Source organism: Ctenopharyngodon idella, chromosome 2 (genome assembly GCF_019924925.1).
Source record: "Ctenopharyngodon idella isolate HZGC_01 chromosome 2, HZGC01, whole genome shotgun sequence".
Taxonomy (NCBI): domain Eukaryota; kingdom Metazoa; phylum Chordata; class Actinopteri; order Cypriniformes; family Xenocyprididae; genus Ctenopharyngodon; species Ctenopharyngodon idella.
The window spans coordinates 25034482-25058112 of record NC_067221.1 but is presented as its reverse complement, the minus strand read 5'-3'; the positions used below and the strand labels follow the sequence as shown (position 1 = coordinate 25058112).

The 23631-nt window shown below is 39.9% G+C and overlaps 1 protein-coding gene across 7 annotated transcripts in view; it reads right to left on the bottom strand.

Annotated features, from left to right (window-relative positions):
• The window catches only part of fgf12a (fibroblast growth factor 12a), a 202770-nt gene that overhangs the window by 9856 nt on the left and 169283 nt on the right, over window positions 1-23631 (bottom strand). For all 7 annotated transcript variants that reach the window (XM_051877764.1, XM_051877745.1, XM_051877726.1 and 4 more), the window contains one exon: window positions 525-723. In XM_051877764.1, coding sequence (XP_051733724.1) covers window positions 525-723 — 199 coding nt within the window. The remainder of the gene's footprint in view (window positions 1-524; window positions 724-23631) is intronic.

Below are 23631 nucleotides of genomic sequence, written 5' to 3'. Positions count from 1 at the left end.
TCAGAATGCAACATGAGTTGTTTGTGAATTATATACTGTTTTTTAGTCCATTTTTGCAGTAATACCTGTGACTGTACTTGTATCTGCCTATTTCATGTTTTATATTGTTGAGAAATGGTTAGGTAAGGGTGTGGTTAGATGCTCAAAAAAAAAAAAAAAAAAATGAAAATATAAATATATATCAAAATCATTTCTACTTTTACAAATGCATGCAAAGAACTAAATGCATTTTGATCCGACGCAAATGAAATCAGTAGCCATCAGGAATGGAGTTAATAGTTCGTCAATATAGCGATGCCTAGGGGTACCTTTAGCATCCTTATAGTACTTTTTTTCAGTTTTTGAAACCTTGGGAGTGAGAATTTATTAAAACCAAGTCCCTCCCTATATACAATATACATACAGTATATAATGTATCTTATCAGATTATTTTTTTATTTGGTCACTTTTTAATATTTCTTTTTTTCCTGAATTATATAAAAGGGTTCTTGAATGCTGGAAACACACTTTTGCAAAAACGCTACCTTCAATGGGTCTTGGTACAAAGTGTGAGGAGGGCTTAGTTTTCTTTACTCGATTCCCTTTCATGACCTGACCCTCCTTGGTGAGGCCCAGGAACCAGGCTCGACCCGACTCCTGTTGACGGTACATGGTGGATGAGTAGATAACGTAGTAGTTTTCAAACACAGACTCCTTGAATTTACACTCAGGTGTGAACATCTCCTGGGGATAAAAACAAAAACAACAACATGTGAATGAACTCATCCCTTGATGGGTAGGTAAAGGAGAAAAAGAGAGATCAAACAGTTCTGTCGGGGTGACCCCAGGGAGGCTGCAGGTGTTGTAATGTGGCTTGAAGGACTATGAAAAGTGTGTGTTTATGTGCAAGTGCCTTTATATGTGTGTGTAAAAAATCTGTGAGGGTTAGAGAGAGGCAGCAGGAGTTGGCATCTCTTATCTGGGTCAGGTGACATGCTGTCGTGCACCAGACGCTACCTTGCTAGGGATGCTACAGAGGTAATTGTGACTTGGAGGACTCTAGCCAAAACTAATGAACTTAAAACCTTCACCTAACCACAATGCACCTGTCCATAAGAGGACTGTACTTTTTGATGCAGTTTGACCTAAAGAAAAGGTTGGCATCTTGGCGACAGTACAACAGTGACCCGAAATAATGTGCAAATGGTGATCAGTTCCAAAAAAAAAAAAAAAAAAAAAATGTAATCATGTTGTAGTAATGTAATGTAATGTATGCTTTTTTTTGTTGTTTTTGTTGTTTTGTTTTGGGTTTTTTTGCAGTTCATTAAATATTTATGTGCGGACATGACATGCAAGAAAAAGAAAAATGTTCCCTTGAATTAATAAATCTTGTGCACGATTTAGCCTACTATTTTTTTCCTGCATGTCATGTCTGGGGCTCTGTAAATATTCCTGTGATGCCACACATAATTTTTTCTAGTTATACAGTTTTTATTTATTTATAAATACACAATAATAAAATAATTTCAGCATGTCACACCACTAACTGAAAATCAGGTTCAGGTTTCATTTGAAAAATAAAATAACAGAAAGAACAGAAAAAAAATAAAAATAAAACAGAAAAGAATAGGTAATGAATAGTGTTTATTCTGCTGGCACACCATATCAGAGAGGCAATGTAACACTTAGAATGGAGAACAAATTAGAATCCTTTAATTCAAACGTCAACAGAACCATTAAGAGAGGAATGAGTTGTTGAAATAAGGCCTGACACAGTTCTTTCTTGCACATTATTTACACATTAGGCCCACTACACGTGGAAAAAAAACCTGTTTCAGGTGCCAAGGGGTCAATGGTGGCTGTTTAGTATGGCCCTTTTAGCAGCCGCCGTTAGATGTTGTAATTGTACCATCTGGTTTCAAAGAATATCTTTGACAATTGACAGCCATTCTAGTATTTTGCTCATTTTTTGCAAGCAACATTTAAACGGCAAATAATTCATAATTTTTTATAGTGGATGTTCTACCAGTGGTTAATATTTTGGAGGGAAGTACAATCATGATTCCCTGTTTGCTGCATTTGACACAATAGCTCCGGGGTTTCCCATACAATGATGTAACTCACTGCTTAACCATCATAGTATGATGCATTATAGAAATAAACTAGAAAGTCTAATAGCTTGATAAATGTGAAACTATTAGTGGTGGTGTGCATGTGTAATATAAAAAAGGCCCTATGAGGAAGGCAAAAAGACCTGACACGGGTAAAAGAACGTAAAGAAAGATAGATTTGTGTGAGTCTGGATTAGCTCTGCTGGTTAAACTATATGAATTCTTTATTCTTGAGTTCTGTCTGACAGGTCATTACTATTCAAAGGATAAGGTCGGCAGGGCAATGTCTAGACAGCTGCCTCATTCACATTGGGAGCCTAGAAAGGACACAGTTCCATCTCAGTGAGTGAAGGAAAAGAAAGCATTATATGTCCACATAACAAGATGTATGAGTGTTATTTATCCGAAATCCCGGATAAAGGTAAAGTCTGTACTGAACGGCACTTCTCTAGAAGTAAAAGAAAACAAGAAGCTGTTTACCAGCTTAGAACATGCAGGCTTTGTTGTAAAAGGTGAACTTTCATTAATTGCTTTATGTTTCTTTGAGGAAAAGCATTTATTTTAACATTTAATGATTATAACTCTCTGTAGTATGAAGTGGCCAGTTTAATTAATCTAAAACCTTACATCTTGAATTTTTTCATCAGTGTTCATCTGCACAGATTGCAATCAGTCATCCAGATAATACCATTAATGTTTTTTTTTTTTCACCAGGTGACTGGTACAGGCTACTGGAAATGCATTGAGTAAATCCATAAGGTGAAACCTCTCTGACCAGGCACAACATACAATTAAATGATGGCAATTTCAGATCAATCAGATTGCACCACACCCAGTCTTACTGTTGATGGGTTTTATGGGACCCAGTTTACTTAGTGATCTGATGCACTCAATGCTTACAGCAATCAACATTTACAACCATCATCTTAGATTTAAGGACTTTCACACTTCAAAAAAGATGTTAAAGCAGTATAAATGCATTCATTTAACTTGTGTGCTATTTCCCAAGCCTTTTCAAGCAGTTTGTTTGTATGAGGAACAGGATGAAATTTAAGTTGTTCACTCATAATCCTCCCTTTCACTGAGGCCCTGTTTACACTTGGTATTAAGATTATGCAAGCTTAATTTGTCAACTAAATGAAAAGATCTGAATATATATATATATATATATATATATATATTTTTTTTTTACCCACCCAAAGACCCTCCCCTCAAAGTTCAAGATGCACTGTATCTGGTAAAACACATTTACTGTTTGCATGGTATAATAAAGAAAAATAAACGAGTTGCTATAGAGATTTATTTTAGTATAAAATGTGATTTTTACCTACTAGCCTGTTATTCAGTTCATAATTTTTAGCAGACTGGATAGGTCCTGTAGAGTAAATTTATTACATTGTATCACTCAAACCTGGGCAAACTGAGTGCCAGTCACAGATCTGGTCACAATTAACAAAGTTTATTGACAATATAAAATGTTATCATCCAACGAGATGTCAAATAGGCTTTCCAACTAATGTAAATCAATATTTACATAGTTGTCACAACTGAAGAATGCAGACACGAGGATGGAATCAAAAAGACTTTTAATGAAGATACTTCAGAAGATAACAACTCAAGAACATAAGGCAACGTAAAGAGTCCACACAGGTAACTTAACTTGATAATTAATCTGTGTTTATCTTGCAGGTCTCCAGGACAGATGAGGATCCCAAGGCTGCCAGACAGATGAAGAGAATGAGGATGACAGATGAGACAGGTTGGCAGGTAGGTAGTCAGGTGAGTCACTGTAGGTATGAGAGACGAGACCAGACAACGGTGTGAGAGTCGTTTAAACAGTTCTTGATTGGTGACAACAGGTGCAGATGGTTATTATTCCGGGAAAAGGGAACAAGTGTGAGGAGCTGAGGATTCTGGCACTGAGGGATTGGATGAAGTCGTGACAGTATCCCCCTCCCCACGGGCAGCGTGGGCGGTCTCTACCTCTGGGTGCTGGGTCATCTGAGGTGTCCGATTTCTGGTGTCGGCCTGGCTCTTGTGCCTCCTTACTGCCCTCTGTATGTGTATATGTGCTGAGTCCCAGACCCTCTCACTCTCCTGAAACCAATGATTCACAGCTGGAACCTCAGAGGGCCCTACTGACCAGGGAAACAGGGGCGGTTGGAAACCGAGTACACACTGGAAGGGTGTGAGACCAGTGGTGGGTTGTTGGAGGGAGTTCTGTGCATACTCGGCCCAGGAGAAGTACCAGCTCCAGCTGTGTTGGTGACTGTGGCAATAAGACCTCAGAAAGTGGCTGATCTCCTGTATCTTCTGTTTGTTCTGCCCATTTGACTGAGGATGGCAACCAGATGATAGGCCCACTGACACACCTAGGACCTGAAAAAAGGCCTTCCATACCCTCAAGATAAATTGGGGACTTTGTTTCGGAAGACGTGGTGAAACAGGGCTTCTATGGTTTCCATGGTGGTAGGGAGTTCCTTCATCGGAATCAGGCGGCATGCTTTGAAGAATCCTAAGGAGGAATGAACAGAGTCCATGAGGGTCAGACGTAAGGCGGATGGAACATAAATCTTACCCTCAGGACCTCCCAGTGAAGCGGGCTCTGGCAAATGGCTTCAGCAATCCGTTCATCCATGGACCACTGGATAGGGCTGATGATGACGGCTGGAGGGAGTATGTGTTCAGGTATTCCCGTAGTGGTGTCAGGAGCATGCATACGGGACAATGCATCTTATTTCCAGGTCGATATGTAATGGTGAAGTTAAACTGGGTGAAGAATAATGCCCAAAGGTCTTGTCGTGGGTGAGGTGGTGTGCCTTGCAGAGGTGCTCAAGATTCCGTTGGTAAGGTGACTTCAAACGGATGTTGTTCTCCCTCCAGCTCCAGCATTGTCGAAGAAGAGATGGTTTGAAGAAGTAACACTTGACGCAACTGTTGAACTAGGCCGGTGAAGGGATCAGTAGAATCAGACGCAGCAGCCCTGAAATCCAGGTCTCCAGGACAGATCCCGAGGCTGCCGGGCATATGAAGAGGACGAGGATGACAGACGAGACAGGTTGGTAGGTAGATCAGGTGAGTCACTGTAGGTATGAGTGACGAGACCAGACAACGGTGTGAGTGTGAGGTTGAGTCGTGACAATAGTAGCTATAATAGCAGTCAATTTATCTCTCCACACATGTCCCGCATTGTCCAGCAAAATCTCATCTTCTGTCCTGTAACAGAGCAATAACCAGATGGTCACCCTCTTTGCAGTGCCTCCACTCCTCTGGAGCCAACATTGTTGTAGTTTTGGGGACAACCGGGGACGGCTTCTTTGAAAAGTAAGCGCACGGATTGAGCTTTGGAGGACTCCCTTGCCACTGGGAAAGCACCGCTCCCATTCTAGTTGTTAAGGCGTCCACTTCAGTGACGAAGGGTAGTTCTGGATTTGGGTGGACCAGTGAGGGAGCAGTGGTGAAGGTGTCCTTCAGTTGGTTGAATGCTGAGGTGGCACTTGGCACCCAGGACAGACACTTGGGCTTGTTGCAGAGCATAGTGGTGATTGGAGAACATATCTTGCTAAAATTGGCTATGAAATGGCATAGAAATTGGCAAATCCTAAGAATTTTTGAAGATCTTTCACAGTGGAAGGAAGTGGCCATTTCTGGACTGTGTGGACCTTCCCCTGGTCCATCTTGACTCATGCAGCATCGATGATGTAGCCCAGGAGCTGGATAGAAGGTTGATGAAACTCGCATTTCTCTAACTTGAAATAGAGATGGTTTTCTCATAGGCATTGGAGGACCTGCGCAATGTGATATCATTAATGTAAATGATCACGAAGTGATGGAGATAGTCCTGGAACACCTCATTCATAAATCCTTGGAATACGGAGGGTGAGTTGGCTTAATAATCTATACAAGGCCACAAGCCACCGTCCTTTCTTGCCACGAAAAAGAAACTTGAAGAGGCAGGGGAAGTAGAAGGGTATTTAAGGTATTTAAAATGTCTTCTCTTCTCTCGTACATGGCCTTTTGCTCTGGGATGAATTGTGGGTAGATCTTACCCTTTGGCATCAGATCCCCAGGCAGCAGCTCAATAGCGCAGTTCCATGGCTGAGGAGGTGGTAGTTTTGAAGCCAGCTGATTGCTGAATACATCCTGGAATGCCCAGTATTCGGCTGGAATTTCCACCTTGCAACCTTAATTGGGACTTTCGATTGTGGTAGCTTGGATCATGATGGATGGCCGAACATTCTGATAGGTAGGTCTCTGAGGTAGCCATGGACATTCGTTGAAACATCTTTTCCCCCAGGACAATATTTCTCTTGTACTCCATGCAATGTATGGAGAATGAACATGACTTCTGATGGCATGCAGCCATGTGCTGAGAAATGCAGATGGAACACTGGATGTTTTCAAGGCTGATGATGTCAACATGAACGGAAAGTTGCAGCCACAGAAGAGGTGAGAGACCCAGTCGATAAGCAGTAATCAGCGCTGCTTTATTTCCAGCCACTAACAGCTGCCAGTGTGCAGAATCAGAGAGCATACTCAGTAACTGATGATTTTCCCTGATGCAGCTTATAAAGTTTATCAAGGATGGAGATTTCATTAGCGGATTGACCAAAAACCTATTTAAAATAGTTGGTTAAAGCATGCAGGGATCTTGTGATGGGGCTGACCTGTTTCCAGAATGTCTTTGCCCATTGTAAAGTGTGGCTGGTGAGTAGAGAAATAATATATGCAATCTTTGACTTATCTTTCGGGAACCGCTGTGGCTGCATTTCAAAAAGGATTGAGCATTGAAGTAAGAAGCCACTGCAATCCTCCGCCACACCGGCAAAGGTAGCTGGATGGGTCTTGGGACTGGCTGGTGGAATTGTCGAAGAAGAGATGGTTTGAAGAAGTAGCACTCGACGCAATTGTTGAACTAGGCCGGTGAAGGGATTGGTGTAATCAGACGCAGCAGCCCTGAAATCCAGGTCTCCAGGACAGATCCCGAGGCTGCCGGGCATATGAAGAGGACGATGATGACAGATGAGACAGGTTGGTAGGTAGATCAGGTGAGTCACTGTAGGTATGAGTGACGAGACCAGACAACGGTGTGAGTGTGAGGTGGAGTCGTGACAATAGTAGCTATAATAGCAGTCAATTTATCTCTCCACACATGTCCCGCATTGTCCAGCAAAATCTTATCTTCTGTCCTGTAACAGAGCAATAACCAGATGGTCACCCTTGTTGCAGGACATGTCCGTTGCAGCTGTGCAATGATCATTTCCACAGTCTATTTTTGCTGTTACTATTACTATTTTTCACAGTCATCTTATGACTTTAAGCCTGGGGTAAAGCAAAGAAAAGCAAAACACTTACCAGGAATTGCAAAAATAACTAATGTGGTCGAAATTATATCCAAAGTATATTTTCTATGTGAAATACAATACACAGCATGTTATGTGACAGGATGGTGGTTGGAAAAAAGGCTACACAATGGACAACACTCGTCTAATCATTGAGGTGGAAAAACATAAAGTGTATGACCCGCAGGACTTTCATATAAAGATTTAAACTCTAAAGAAAAGGCATGGGAGGCAATTTCATGGGTTGCTGGCGTGGATGGTTGTTAGTTTAAAATGTTTGTGATTCTAAAGTTCTGCGTAATAATAGTATCATGTTTAAACGTTTTGCGACTTGCTTGAGCATCTTAATATCTTATATATATATATATATATATATATATATTTTAGTGCTGTCAACGTTAACGTATGCAATTAATTGTTTTCAGTTTATCGCGTTAGAAAAATTTAACACAATTAACGCAGCCTCCGTTTTTTCTGTCATCCTTTGGTTAGTGTTACATTATATGATCACGCTCTTCTTCATGCAAATGCTTTTAAACCATTCAAGCGCAACAAGAGAAAAGAGTCTGAATGTTCTGACAGACACACAACGAACAGTATCGTGCACACAGAGAACGCACCAGAATCGAGTACTCTTTTGCGCTTGAACGAATAATAACACGCACAATTATGCCAAAATGTCCGTTTTGTCGAGTATCCTTATAAGAGCAGTTAAATAAGTCTATAAACGTAAAGAGCTGAGATAATGGGACATGTGTCAAATACGCTTCATGTGCAGCAGCGGCAGATCTTAAAGTAACAGCAGACACTAATGGTCACTAAGGGCCTTCATTCATAAAAATATGGTGTTAAACAAGTATTTAAATATACATGAGATTTGACCGCACACTCACTTGCAAAAAGTTTTCATTCGTTTATTTGTTAAACAAGTATTTAAAATATACTGTCTTTACGTTGTTTCTACATTAATTTGGAGATTAACTGTGAAATTATTACATAAAATATATTGAAAACTTATAAAAACAAGCTATCTTGTGCTATTGCAGCAAAATGATCCCAATATAAAAACACAAATACACTGAGTGAGCAAACATTTATGCTAGGTGAGATAGTTGTAATGTTAATTGAGCAATGTTTATATATGAATAAAAAGCCTTAATTAAAATCTGTCATCAATGTGATGTCTTCAGAAGAAATTACTGGTTTCCTAGTCCACACGACAAGTGTGAACACACCCTAAGAAGTTGGTAATAATGTGCAATTCTTGAAAAATTCTTATGAAGTTCTCAAATATTTTCTTAAGAACATCTTAATTTTTTTCTTAAGATCGCTGAATGAAAAACCTCAAAGCTAGCCTTTGCGCTGCCTGCAGATTGCTGTACTTATCATAAGCGGTCAGACTATTTTCATCATGACTGGCTTGACCGGAGTTAATCACTCAGCAGCGTGTTTTTAATGCTCTGTAAATAGTTATTTTATTAATTATTTTATTTATTATTTTATTATTAAGAGCCTGTCTCAATGTCACAGACACGCCAGGCTCTACACTCACACAGACACAGCGCACGTCATCACCAGAGTTCTAATCACCCACACCTGCAGCCCATCAGCACCCTCATCAACAGCAGCACAAAAGACTCTCTCTCAGTCACTGTCCGGTCTCGTTTGCACATGGTCTTACCTGTTTGCTTACCTCAAGGACTCCTCTGAAGATACTTACCTGTCTCCTGTGTGTTCCCTCGACTACTCGTTGTCTCCTCATCCCTCATGAGTTCATCTGTGTCTGCTCAAGCTCCAAGTCTGTCATCCGTCTGCCAATCCTGCAAAACCAAGACAAGTATCAGTTCTACATCTATACCTGCCAACGTGTTAACCTGCCTTCACTCACCTGCACTCTGTCATCATTCTGGTTGTTCAATAAACATCAATACCTGTATTCCTGTGTTGCTGTCCCCTTCTGTGTTGTAACACTCAAGAAGATGCATTATTCCCATTTGTTTGAGCCTGGTCTTTTTGCACCCTCTCTAGAGTGAATGCATCCTGTATCTGTGTATGCTGCCTCACTAATTCTAGCTAGAGTGAACACGTCATTTATAGCCTATGCGACTCTACTTATAACTATTTTAATGGTCGATCTGTATCACTCGTCCACATTCTTGGTATTAATAATCAAGCGTAGCGTTAGTTCTGGCAGGTCACATTAAGGCAAGCTCACACTACATGACTTTTGGCTGGACTAGATTTCCAAGGTCTGTGACAAAACCCCTGGATCGTGGCCAAATCGGAGCTCATTGCGGTTGCTGATGCTCGTCAAATATGAGCATGTCAGTGATGTGATCTGAGCCTGTCTAGAGTAGACACAGACGCTGTGATATTTCAAACCTGTTTGATATTATCACCACGTGATCTTGTAGTGTGAGCGATGAAACAACATGGGAAACTGCTCTAATGATATCATGCACCTTAATGTACATAAATGCAAGGCAACAATATAGTAATAAACTAAAAAGAAATATATTTTAAAATCTAAATAAGTGCTCTTTGCACTATACTTAACATTATGATATATTTTATTTTATATTAGTTTTGCTGAACAGACATGGACAGCCAACCCACGTGTATTTCTGCACATATGACTTGGACAGCGAGCATGAGCGGCTCTCTAATGTCTCGCGTGAATTCATGTGAGAAAATGTTTTTTCATTGTTGGTCGGGGTTGCCACTTAACCAAAGACTTGTAGTTTGTGTACCTTCGCGGTGTGTTGTGTAGTATGAGCGCTGCTAAGACAAGAAGATGACAGACGACAAGAAAACTTGTTGTGTAGTGTGAGCACTCAGAGAGGAATTAGGTTGTTTTGTGTTTATATTAGCGAACCTAGCCCACAGCTCAGTGGTAAACACCCAAACAGTCATGGTATATGCGTTAGCCCAATGCAGAAATGTATTGATAAAGCACTGCAGTTGTACACCAATGTATTGCTCTATTCTTTATCATAACTCCAAGTAATAACGCAAAAAACATTTGACACATTTCTAGACAATTGCGAGCAAACACATATTGCTGTTAGCTGGTTAGCCGGAGACCTACAAGCTGCGCAGAGCGTACACAACACACACAACTAAATACGTATTGTGCATGCTACAGAGAATGTGGTGTGGAGAATGTGGAAATTTGGACGCGGAGACGTCACTGACATGGTTCAGACTGAACTGTATAAAGGGCTTCAGTCCAGTACTCAGGCCGCTGAACTGAAACTCAGAGCCGTGTGGATGTTAGACACTGGATTTTTAGTCCTTGCTAATCACATATTTGTCTAGAAGATTTTTATTTTATTTTTTTACTTAGAGGACATATAGACTTGTGCTGTTTCAGTTGGATTGCACATCAGAACAGGTGAGTCTTTTTGTTTTGGGGGCAGTTTTATATCTTGGCTCCTTAAAAAATTAACTAATTTAAATTATTTTCTCTGTGAGAATTATAATTACATTCTTTCCTACAAAACAGTCAGTCTGTCAAACGTGGCAACAATTATTAATCGTACTTACAGGTTGTAATTCGGAGGAGGAAAGAGCTGGTCCAAGTAAACTGTGTACTGACCCAACCTTCAATAACAACCGGCCTGCGAATCCCTCGTTGAACGCATTTAGGTTGAAGAAGCAGTCGTCAGTAAAATGACAGGAACACACAGCACAAGGTCCAGGTTTGAAGTTTTCTCTGGCAATAAGTGGGCGGGCAATATGCTAATGTTTCGTTGTGACGTCACAACGAAACGGCTAAAGATTCGTTTAATTGATTCAGAGTCGACTCTTTTGAGAGACAATAGCTTAATATACGGTGCACTTTCAGATTTAAAACTTTGCAGGATGTTTTCATTCACGTAGAGCTATGTTACACACTACATGAAAGGTAATTTTCAAAAGTCCATAATGGGGCACTTTAAGGCTTATCTAGTTGTTTTCAGTAACATGTTTGTTGCAAGGATTTGCGATCATATTAACAACGTGCGTTACTTATCTGTTGTCATTGGCAACATCCTTGTCGCTGTCAACATGCTATGCTTAAACCTGTCAAGCCAGGTCACTTTTGTTTGTATAGAGCTTTGTATAATGCAGATTGTTTCAAAGCAGCTTGCAGTGATAAAGAGGAAAATATCAATTCAATGATGCAAAAAGAATTCAATTCTGCTGTAAAGCAGCTCTAAAAAGACAATAGTAAACAGTCATTATTCAGTTGAAATCAGATCAGTGCTGATTCTATTTGGGAGCTAAGCTTATCTGGGTATCAGCAACAGTTATCGGTACCATACTTGTAGCACAAGTCAACTGTTATCGAAACATGCTTGTTACTTTAGGCTTTCTAGTATTATTGCCAACATACCGTACTAAGCTCAGTTCATGCTTGTTCCTTAAGCTTAAACTAAAATGCTAAAATGCATGTTTGAGCTGTTGTAACTGAAAGTAACTTGTACTGGCAGATCTTAAAATATGTCAGTGCCATTGTTTTGTCTCAGGATGCACACCAGTAATGCTTTTTTCTAGTGAACGTTTATAAAAGCTACTTAAATGCCCTATTTAAACTAAGGCTTAATCATGGTTTAGGCTAAGCCCTGTCTGTGAAACTGGGCCATAATGTATCAGCAAATTGCTCAGGTTTATCTGGTTGTATTGGGAAAACGCTTGTTTCTCAGGCTTATCTGTTTATTTTTGTAATCCTGCTTGTTGCTTTAGGCTTACCTGACTATTATTGCCAACATGCTGTGCTTTAGATTATTTGGGTATCAGCAACATGCTTTTTCTCTAAGGCTAACTAGTTGTTATTGGAAACATGCTTGTTGCTTTAGGCTTATTTGGTTATTGCAACATCCTGTGGTAAGTTTATCCAGGTACCAGCAAGATGCTTGTTGTAGCGTTGAGCAATCAAACACACAATTGTAAAAGTTACTCTTCCAGCCCTGCATGCCAGGCCCCGTAATGTCTGGCTTCCCCACTGAGCGCTATCACCCTTCTGCTTCAATCACCATTTGCTCTCCACATACACTTCAAAGACACTTGGGAGACAGGAAAGCACAGGCCACTAGAATCATACATTTGGTCTATAAAAATGGAATCTTTGCCACTAATTCATTGACAACTTTGTCTAAATGAATGAACATGCATTTCCCCTGTACATTTTGTGTATTATTACTGTTTGTATATTGTTCTTTTGTATATTGTAAAATGTTGTGAATGCATGCGATGATACTTCTTGATACTGTAGCCCATCTAGGTGGTGTTTAATATCAAATTACTCCTTGTTTAAAGACTCACATTTTGGTGGATATCACCATATCATAGAATGCATTGTATGTTTGTTATATTTATCAGAGTATAAATGGACACAATCTTACTAGCTGACTAATGCAAATTAACTCACTTTCAAACAAAGGAATCTCCCACCAGAGAATTGCACCTTTCTCATTGGTCAAGCCAAGACTGAGGGGCATAAACTTTCTATAGAAGTTAAATACCTCTGAGCAGATCACATTTTTTTCTGGTTCTTCTCTTTGTTCCTGCTGATACTATGGATTGCGTCATGTGAGATCCCACCCGGCCTCCAAGGTGGGCTGGTAGGCCTCACTCCTTTCAAGCCATGTGCAACTGCCTCGACCACAAATGAGTCAAATTAACAGCGCAAGTTTGTATGAATTTCTTTATTCAACGTAGAAGATATTGATTACGACTTCAGCAACATCGGACCGAACCATCAAGGATTTCTCCTGAATCTGCAGATCTGGACGCTCAACAGATGAGGCATTTGCAAGTATCGTTTGAACACTAAACGGCCATTTAGTATTAAGATTGTGAACCCCTTTTGTTAACAAAGGTGCTTTATAGTATTGAAACTGATGGTTCGTCCAGCTTGTTATTTTTGACCCTTTCCATTGCTTCATTCCCCTGTTGTGATATGGTTCAAATTCATTCCCACTCTCTTATTTCCTATGTATGTGTGAATTGTATGTTTGTGTTTGTTTAGTCTAGCTATGTGTTAGTGATTTAGTTAAATAAAACTTGTGTGCACATTCTTCTGTTTTTTTTTTTTTTTTTTACATAGCTGTGATTAAATCGTTATCAGTGACATCTGGTTATAAAGCAATGTCACTGATAACGATTTAATCACAGCTATGTAAAAAAAAAAAAAAAAAAAAAAAAAAAATAATAAATAATATATATATATATTTTATTTTCTCTGTGGCCACGGGTAAATATCCTTTCTGAAGTTGATAGACGATCAATACTGAGTGTTCGCTGGCCGAACCGATTAATTGATTGTAATATTAATTCAGCTACATTAAGTTAATTTGATTAACTGATTCAAATATTTATAATTAATTATAACAAGTTATGGTTAATTATTCATATTTCTTTTGAGCTAATTTGCTACATATGGTGGAGAATGCGGGCATTGTTTTAAACATTGGTTTTGAGCAGACCCAGAAATCAATTTTGTATGTTTGTCACATAATTTTTTATTAACATCTTATACATGCAGCGTTTCTGATAAAATCAGATAACACTATAGTTTGAACACACTTTCCTACGAGCAGTAGAAAGTTTTTCAACACTATAATAATGCATGTTTAATTTGTACAATAAGAAATTAATCTGATTTTGGATGAAGCAATTTCCAAATTTCAGCTTTAAATGCATTATTTTGATGAAGAAATCTCAGATTATTGGCATGAATTAAACTGAGTGACTAAGCAATCTCACTACAGTATTGTTAATGGTGATTTGAGCAACGCTTATTTCCCAGAACAAGTTACGTATTGTTTTCATATCGATCCGTCTAGGGTGAATTTGAAACAGTTGCGTTGAATTAATGGTGTTAATGCTAGCCTAGCTAACTAGTAATCCGCCTTTGTCTGTGAAGTGAATGTACTGTTGATTGGTGAAAGAGTTACAAGTGACACATGCTTGAGTTTCCATGTGGGTTTACAGTAGGGATGCACTGATCCGATACTCAGATCGGGTATCGGCTGTGATACTGCCATTTATTCCGGATCGGGTATCGGCCGGATGGAACCGATCCAAATCCGATATTGTGCGTGTAGGCTACTATTCTGTGTTATTGTTAAGCTCCACAAAAGGCACAAAAACATTCAAAAGCACCATAAAGTTTCCGTGCACTATATTCCAAGTGTTCTGAAGCCATTCCATAGTTTAATTTGAGGTACAGATAAATATTTAAGTCGTTAAATTAAAGTTCACGTAAATGCCTCCCTCCGCTGCGGCTGTCAGTCATTCTCCATTCAGCATTCAAACTGCGTGTTGCGTTCGGTTACGACAGTCAACACAATGAAACTCTCTCCAAGATGAACCAATGTTTCTATTATTATACTTCATCTGTAGACAACGATACCGGTAATACAATACGCATCAATAAATCTTCACTTTGTGCTTTGAACTTTTCAATGCGGAGCGCTGCCGCTGAGCGCTGTGACTCTTCAAGTGCATCATGCTTCAAGCGCATCATTCTGCACACAGAATGCGCATAAGCACTTTGTGCCGCTCTGGATGGGAGCCGTTCATATTATAATACTTTTGCGCAATGAAAGATTGTTAATAGCATTTTTTGTTCTGTTCTATCTATCATATGTTGCTGCCTCATTAAAAAAAAAAAAAAAAAAAAAAAAAAGCTCCGCTATAAATTTAAAAGAAATGTCTTTTAATTTTATAGTATAGCCTATATATATAAATATATTTAGTTTATGTCATGTATGACTCAAACATTCATGAAAAACAAGTTATGAGTCATGGATGAAGGAATCAGCTGGACTCCTGTTTATTTTGAATGTCTACCAAGCTAGTGAAGCTATTGGTTTATTTACAGTTGTTGCACTGATGCACAATTATTTAATAAATTATTCACTACATTTGTGTCTGTTTGTTATTTTGTTTTACAAAGTTAGGAAAGTAATGTTTAAGTCAAGCCTGATACCTTGCACAAAAGAATGATCCCAGTTTCTTCCACACAGTGAGGCATACAGTTTTTTAGGTAATTTAGCGCTTTTTTTTATTATTACTTGAATATCGGATCGGTATCGGTATCGGCCGATACTGAATCCCAGGTATCGGAATTGGTATCGGAAGCGAAAAAAGGTGGATCGGTGCATTCCTAGTTTACAGCGGTTCAAATGCTGCTCCACTTTTGCTGGCTGTGAGCGCACATTGGTTTCCTTAGCAACACATGACCCGGAAGGTGCAAGCAGGCTTTTCCAGTTCAATCTGATAACAGTGCAACACGTCACAGACCTTTGTGTAAACACACAAACTGCCTGTAGCCAAAAGCTAGCTCTTTAGCAGCCTACAGGTATACAAGGTATACAAGCCCCATTACAATCAGTCAGATGCTAACAGCTAACGGTTAACACTTAGATAGCTTGAATATCCCTATTCAGCTAAGTTGAATTTAATTAAATTTAACATTTAATTAAATCAATTTATTTATTTACCTTCCCTTTTAGTTTTCCAGAGCTATAAGGACATTCTACTTTTACCTTATTTTTAATTAGCTTACCTTCAACATCATCTCTTTCTGTATAAGAATACAGTAGTTCTAGCAACTGTTGTTTCCTTAATAAACTATACAGGTTATTAGTAGTCTAATCCCTGTTTCTTCTCAACTCCTCCTCACTTATCAGTGCCTAGCCCATGAAATATGGTTACCATTCAAACACACTGTGAGCCCTCAGAGAGAACTAGAAACATTTCCCATTGTTTCTTTTTCTTTTTGACCTTTAGATGTTTGATGTGTTCCTGTTAGCTTAGCTATCAGGCCCCCTATGGTTTTATGAGTCTACTGCAGCATTTACTTGAACAAGTGACAACTGCTGAGCCATATCTCCTAACTTAAACTAAACAGGTAAATCTCCCTTTCTTCCTTTCCCTTTCTGATTCCATCTTATTTTTTTTCTTCTTCTTCCTTTCTCCAGTTTTGTTTTGTTTGTTACCTTCATAGTGACCAAACCTGTGAGAACCATCAGTTTTGAGTAATAGTTTGACTACACATACAGCCCATCATTAGCTGACTGCTTACAGACCCATCAACACAGATACTCAAATTCTTGGTGTTCAGCAGCACAAAAGCTTAGCACCCTGACTAGCTGCCCCACAGCAGCTATTCACACCTTACATGGCCTACATAGCTGTTCCCCCCACACAGACAGCTTACCACCTGTGTACGAACTTGCATTTGCCTTTGCCATGTCTCTCCTGTGTTCCCACAAGTGTGCCAGTATGCATCAGACATCCAGCCCTGCCCTTCAGTATAGCTTTGTTTTGAATCTCTTACTTTTATTCATTGTTGCTTATTTTTTTATTACCTTATATGTAATATTGCCTACCACACTAATCTGACGTCGCTAGCTTGTAATATTTGAATCTAAATCGCTGTTACAACGCATTTGCATTGCAGCGCTAGCTTGTTAACCTGCTAACAGTCGCTCGCGCGCTCCTTTTTCAACGCGTTCTTCAAACAGCTGTGGTAAGTCGGATCAGTCTACAAACACGGTGAGTCATGTCATCCTCTCCCAGCATTGCTACCTGTTCCATTTGCCACATGTTTACCATAGCTCTCTCTGTCAGCGACGAGGGATTTACATGTCATAAATGTAGGGAAATAGTCAGGCTGACAGAGAGAATCTCAGAATTAGAGACACGCATCCAAACTTTAATCGAGGATAGTAAGAATGCAAGGGCTTCAGATACTGTTTTGGATGCGACTAGCTTAGTGAACTCTGTACATTGTTCGGTTCCGGCTGTAGAGCCCGCGCAGCAGGGCACTTGGGTAACGGTGAGGCGGCCTAGCCGCGGAAAACACCACTCTTCCGTTCCAATAAGAACATCAAACAGGTTCTCCCCACTCAGTGATACACCCACTGAGAATCCTGTTGAAAGTGCCCTAGTTATTGGCGATTCTATTACACGGAACGTGAAAATAGAGACACCAGCCACCATAGTCACATGTTTGCCGGGAGCCAGAGCACCTGACATCAAAGCAAATTTAAAAGTGCTGGCTAATGCTAATCGTAAATACTCTAAGATTATTATTCACGTCGGCACTAATGATGTTCGACTTCGCCAGTCGGAGATCACTAAAATTAACATCAAAGAGGTGTGTGAACTCGCAAGTACAATGTCAGGAGAAGTAATTTGCTCTGGCCCCCTTCCTGTTCGTCGGAGTGATGAGATAGTTAGCAGATTATCATCACTCAATGGCTGGCTGTCTAAGTGGTGTCCGCAAAATAATATAGGTTTCATAGATAATTGGAAAAGTTTTTGGGGCAGACCTGACCTGTTAAAAAGAGATGGTATTCATCCCTTCCGGGATGGTGCTGCTCTTCTCTCTAGTAATATGGCACATAGTCTTAGAACTGAAACATGACAAACTGGGGCCCAGGTCAGAAAGCAGACAGACTGGCTAAACCGACCGTCTGCTAGCTGCCTCACGTTACAGAAGTCAGAAAATTCAGATAACTCTCAACACATAGAAACTCTTACACCTAGATATTTTCAAATAGAGACTGTGTCTGTACCCCGAATTAGTAAAAACAAAAAACTTCCAAACCCATTTAATGGTAAAAATTTAATTGATGTTCAACAAATAAAAAATAGAGATAATAATGCTAAACAAATGATAAAACTCGGGTTGTTAAATATTAGATCCCTTTCTTCAAAATCACTTATTGTTAATGATATTATCAAAGATAATAATCTAGATGTGCTGTGTTTGACAGAAACTTGGCTAAAACCGGACGATTACATTACTTTAAATGAGTCTAGTCCTCAAGGTTATGATTATCGACACAATGCCCGTCAGAAAGGCAAAGGGGGAGGTGTTGCTGTAATCTATAGTAATATTTACAGTATTAGTCAGAAGTCTTTCAAATATAATTCCTTCGAAACTATGGTACTTTACGTAACATTATGTAAGTTGACATTTGTGCTGGCTACTGTATACAGGCCACCAGGACACAATACAGACTTTATCAAAGAATTTGCTGACTTTCTATCAGAGTTAGTATTAGCTGCAGATAAAGTCCTTGTTGTTGGTGATTTTAATATTCATGTAGATAATAAAAAAGACGCATTAGGATTGGCATTTGCAGATATTCTAAACTCTATTGGTGTTAGACAACATGTGTCAGGACCCACTCATTGTCGTAATCATACTTTAGATCTAATATTGTCACATGGAATCGATATCGATGCTGTTGAAATTCTGCAGCAGAGTGACGACATCTCAGATCATTATCTAGTCTCGTGTATACTACATTTAGTCAAGGCGGCTAAACTGCCTCCATGCCATAAATATGGTAGAACCATCACTTCTACCACTAAAGATTGCTTTATAAATAATCTTCCTGATCATTTTCATCGCCTTAGCATACCAGACAGCTTAGAAGACCTCGATGTTGCAACAGAAACTATTGCCTCTGTCTTTTCCAGCACATTAGACTCAGTTGCTCCTTTGCGTTTAAAAAAGATTAAGGAAATTAATCCAATGCCATGGTACAATGACCACACTCGGGCCCTAAAGTTAGCAGCCAGAAAAATGGAGCGCAGCTGGAAGAAATCAAAACTAGAAGTATTTCGTATTTCGTGGAGAGAGAGAATGATTGAGTACAGAAAGGCCTTAAAATCTGCTAGATCTGCCTATTTTTCTAAACTCTTAGAAGAAAATAAACACAACCCTAGGTATTTATTTGATACAGTGGCTAAATTAACAAGAAATAAAGCTTCAACTTCTGATGTTTCCAAAGAGCACAGCAGTAATGACTTTATGAACTTCTTTACTTGCAAGATTGATAATATTAGAGAAAAAATAATAACCATGCAACCGTCTACTACAGTATCGTGTCAGATAGTGCATTGTAGTGTCCCTGAGGAAAAATTCAATTCATTTACTGCTTTAGGAGAGGAAGAATTGTCTAAACTTGTTAAATCATCAAAATCAACAACATGTATGTTAGACCCTATACCGACTAAGCTATTGAAAGAAATGCTTCCAGAGGTCATAGACCCTCTTCTCAATATCGTCAATTCATCTTTATCATTAGGATACGTACCAAAAACTTTTAAGCTGGCTATTATTAAACCTCTTATTAAAAAACCACAACTTGATCCTAGAGAATTAGTCAATTACAGGCCGATCTCAAATTTCACTTTTCTGTCAAAAATACTAGAAAAGGCAGTATCATCACAGCTATGTTCCTTTTTAGAAAGAAATGGTATCTGTGAGGATTTCCAGTCAGGATTTAGACCGTACCATAGTACTGAGACTGCTCTCATTAGAGTTACTAATGATTTGCTCTTATCATCAGATCGTGGTTGTATCTCTCTATTGGTGTTACTGGATCTTAGTGCAGCATTTGACACTATTGATCACAATATTCTTTTAAATAGACTCGAAAATTATGTTGGCATTAGTGGAATTGCATTGTCATGGTTCAAATCATACTTATCTGACCGTTATCAGTTTGTAGTAGTAAACGAAGACATGTCATATCGATCACAAGTTCAATATGGAGTACCACAAGGCTCAGTACTAGGACCGTTACTGTTCACTCTGTACATGCTACCCTTGGGAGATATCATTAGGAAGCATGGCGTTAGTTTTCACTGTTACGCTGATGATACTCAGCTCTATATTTCTTCGCGCCCTGACGAAACTTACCAATTCACAAAATTAACGGAATGCATAGCTGATATAAAAAATTGGATGACCAGTAATTTCCTACTACTAAATTCAGAAAAAACAGAGATTCTAATTTTTGGACCAAAAACTTCTTCACGTAATAACCTAGAATATTGTCTAACACTTGATGGCTGCTCTGTTAAGTCTTCGTCGTCAGTTAGGAACCTGGGTGTGCTTTTTGATACCAATCTTTCATTTGAAGGCCATGTTACTAGCATCTGTAAAACCGCATTCTTCCATCTTAAAAATATATCTAAACTACGACATATGCTCTCAATGAAAAATGCAAAACAGTTAGTTCATGCGATCATGAGCTCAAGGCTAGATTACTGTAACACTCTACTGGGTGGTTGTTCTGCTCGCCTGATAAATAAACTACAGCTCGTACAAAATGCAGCAGCTAGAGTTCTTACTAGAACCAGGAAGTATGACCATATTAGCCCAGTTCTGTCAACACTGCATTGGCTTCCTGTTAAACATTGTATAGATTTTAAAATCTTGCTAATTACTTACAAAGCACTAAATGGTTTAGCTCCCCAGTACCTGAGCGAGCTCCTAATTCATTATAGTCCTTCACGTCTATTGCGATCTCAGAATTCAGGCCAGGTGATAATACATAGAATATGAAAATCAACTGCAGGTGGTAGATCCTTCTCCTATTTGGCACATAAACTCTGGAACAATCTTCCTAGCATTGTTCGGGAAGCAGACACACTCTGTCAGTTTAAATCTAGACTAAAAACGCATCTCTTTAACCTGGCATACACATAACACATTACCAATTTATATTTTCAAATCCGTTAAAGGATTATTAGACTGCATAAATTAGGAGCCGGGAACACTTCCTATAACACCTGATGTACTCGTTACATCAGAAGAAGAATGGCATCTACGCTAATATTAGTCTTTCTGTTTATCCCGAGGTTCACCGTGGTCAACCGGATCCGGGCCGTATCCAGGTGAGACCAAGGACCTGCACCTTGACACGACCACAACGCAGCCCTGACTTATCAGCAGAGATTGAGACAACTAGATCATCCACTGTGAGGGCCTCATCGACACGACAGCCACGACACAGTTCCTCAACAACCGTCCATACCGGCGTGATGAATACGATCCTCAATTGGATGGAACTGAAATAAATACTTTTAATGTTGCGATCCTATTGGACTTATGATAGCAACCTGAATTGTAACAAAGCACTGTTGGCCAGAGGAGAACTGGCACCCCGACTAAGCCTGGTTTCTCCCAAGGTTTTTTTCTCCATTTTAACACCAATTTGCCACTTGTCTGCCACCTAATGTCACCTGATGGACTTTGGTTTCCTTGCCGCTGTCGCCTCTGGCTTGCTTAGTTGGGGACACTTGACTTGACATTTGATATTCAACAGTGCTTTGATCTGCCTGCATTGACACTATTCTTTAAGAGCTGCTGTGCAGCCAAACAATGTACGAGTTATCAATGTAAAGCTGCTTTGACACAATCTACATTGTAAAAAGCGCTATATAAATAAAGGTGACTTGACTTGACTTGACATTGACGAAGTGCGCAGATGCAGCACTGGCCCCGCTCAGGCTGCAGGGCATACGCATTCTGAATTACATAGACGACTGGTTGATATTAGCACAGTCAGAGGAGATTGCGGTTCGTCATCGAAATGTCGTTCTCGCTCGTATTCAAAAATTGGGGTTGAGGCTGAACACCAAGAAGAGTGTGCTTTCTCCACTTCAGAGGACCACCTTTCTTGGTGTGATGTGGAATTCAGTGACGACGCGGGCTTGTCTTGCACCCGCTCGCATCACTGCTATTCTATCAGCCGTGAAAGAATTAAAGCTAGACCAGTCATGCACTGTAAAACAGTTTCAGAGACTGTTGGGTCTGATGGCAGCTGCGTCCAACGTGATACCTTTTGGCCTGCTGTACATGAGACCCTTATAGTGGTGGCTCAGGACCAAAGGGTTTTCCCTGAGGGGGAACCCATTTCGTATGATCAAGATCACGCGGTGGTGTCTCCGCACCTTGGTTATATGGAAAAAAAATTGGTTCCTGTCCCAGGGCCCTGTGTTAGGAGCTCAATGTCGTCGAGTCACCCTGATGACGGACGCTTCTCTCACAGGCTGGGGAGCGGTAATGGAAGGCCGCTCAGCTGATTGTAGGTCTCCAGAGAAAACCCTCAGAAAACCCTCACCTGATGGTAGGTCTCCAGGGCGCCCAACCCCCTCCCCGGTTGTTCCATCCACGGCGTGAGGACGCGCCTACCGGGAGGGGGAGGTACTGTTACAGTTCACGTCTCCCCTGGACTCCATCTCCCATCATCCTCCCTGATTCACACCTGCACTCACTTCCTCATTGCCCTCCTGCTGATTACAAACTCCCTGCACCTGGACTTCATCATCTACACACCCTTTATATGGACTCACTTCCCTGCACTCCATTGTCTGTTCTTATGTCTGCTTATGGTTTGGTTGTTCTGGTTCCTTGTTTAATAAACCCATTTTGTAGAAGTTTGATTCTGATTCATCTCTGCTGCAACCGACCGTTACATTCATCTTGATTCTGCATGTTTTGGTAAGCTTTTATTTTCGCTTATTGTTGCCGTTAAGGTAAGTTTTTGCACAGAGGGATGGCGTCTCAGGCCGAGGCGCTGTCCTTGCGCAATGTATTCAGGTGTGTACCTGCTGATGGGGTAATGCTAGAGGATGTGCTTGTTGCAACAGGAGAGGCGGTAGGCCACAAAAATATTTCCTTAGCCTCTTGCATGAATAAGGCTGTTGTGGTCTTTTTGAAAGCGCAGCATCTTGTTAATCAAGTAATTGAAAGTGGCCTTATTGTAAATGACGATTCAGTGCAAATTACTCCACTCTCTGCGGCTTCTTCTAAAATTACGATTTTAAATGTGCCTCTGTTCATAACCAATGAAGTGTTGGAGTGCGAGTTAGTTCGTTTCAGAAAAATTGTTAGTCTGTTCAAAACGATCTCTCTGGGGTGCACACACCCAGCTTTAACTCATGTTGTGTTCAGGTCATTTTGACCCGGAGAGGATTTTCCCGTACCTGGAAATGCTAGTTAATGTTATCGCATTGGACTAAAATTTACTGACTTTACTCACCCAGAGTCCAACAACTTCCCAATTTGTTTTTTTATACTTTTTGTAATTTTTTGTGGGTTTTTTTCCTCATTGTAACACTTGTGGTGTTCCCAGTCAAAAATGACCGGCCTACAAAAAATTGCTTAGAAATCTCTCATTATGCTACATTATCACCATATATTGGATTCAATCTTTTTGTCAACTTGTTTTCTTTCAGTTGGGACAGGTTTTTAATTTCTTTTTGGAATTGATTGATCGTAGGCCTTATTTATCTGAGCTTATGTACCTCAGTTTTTGAGTGAATTTTTGAGTGGGCTTGCAAAAATAAAGTCCTCGGACCTGTGCATATGTGCATGCATGCATATTCGTGCATCC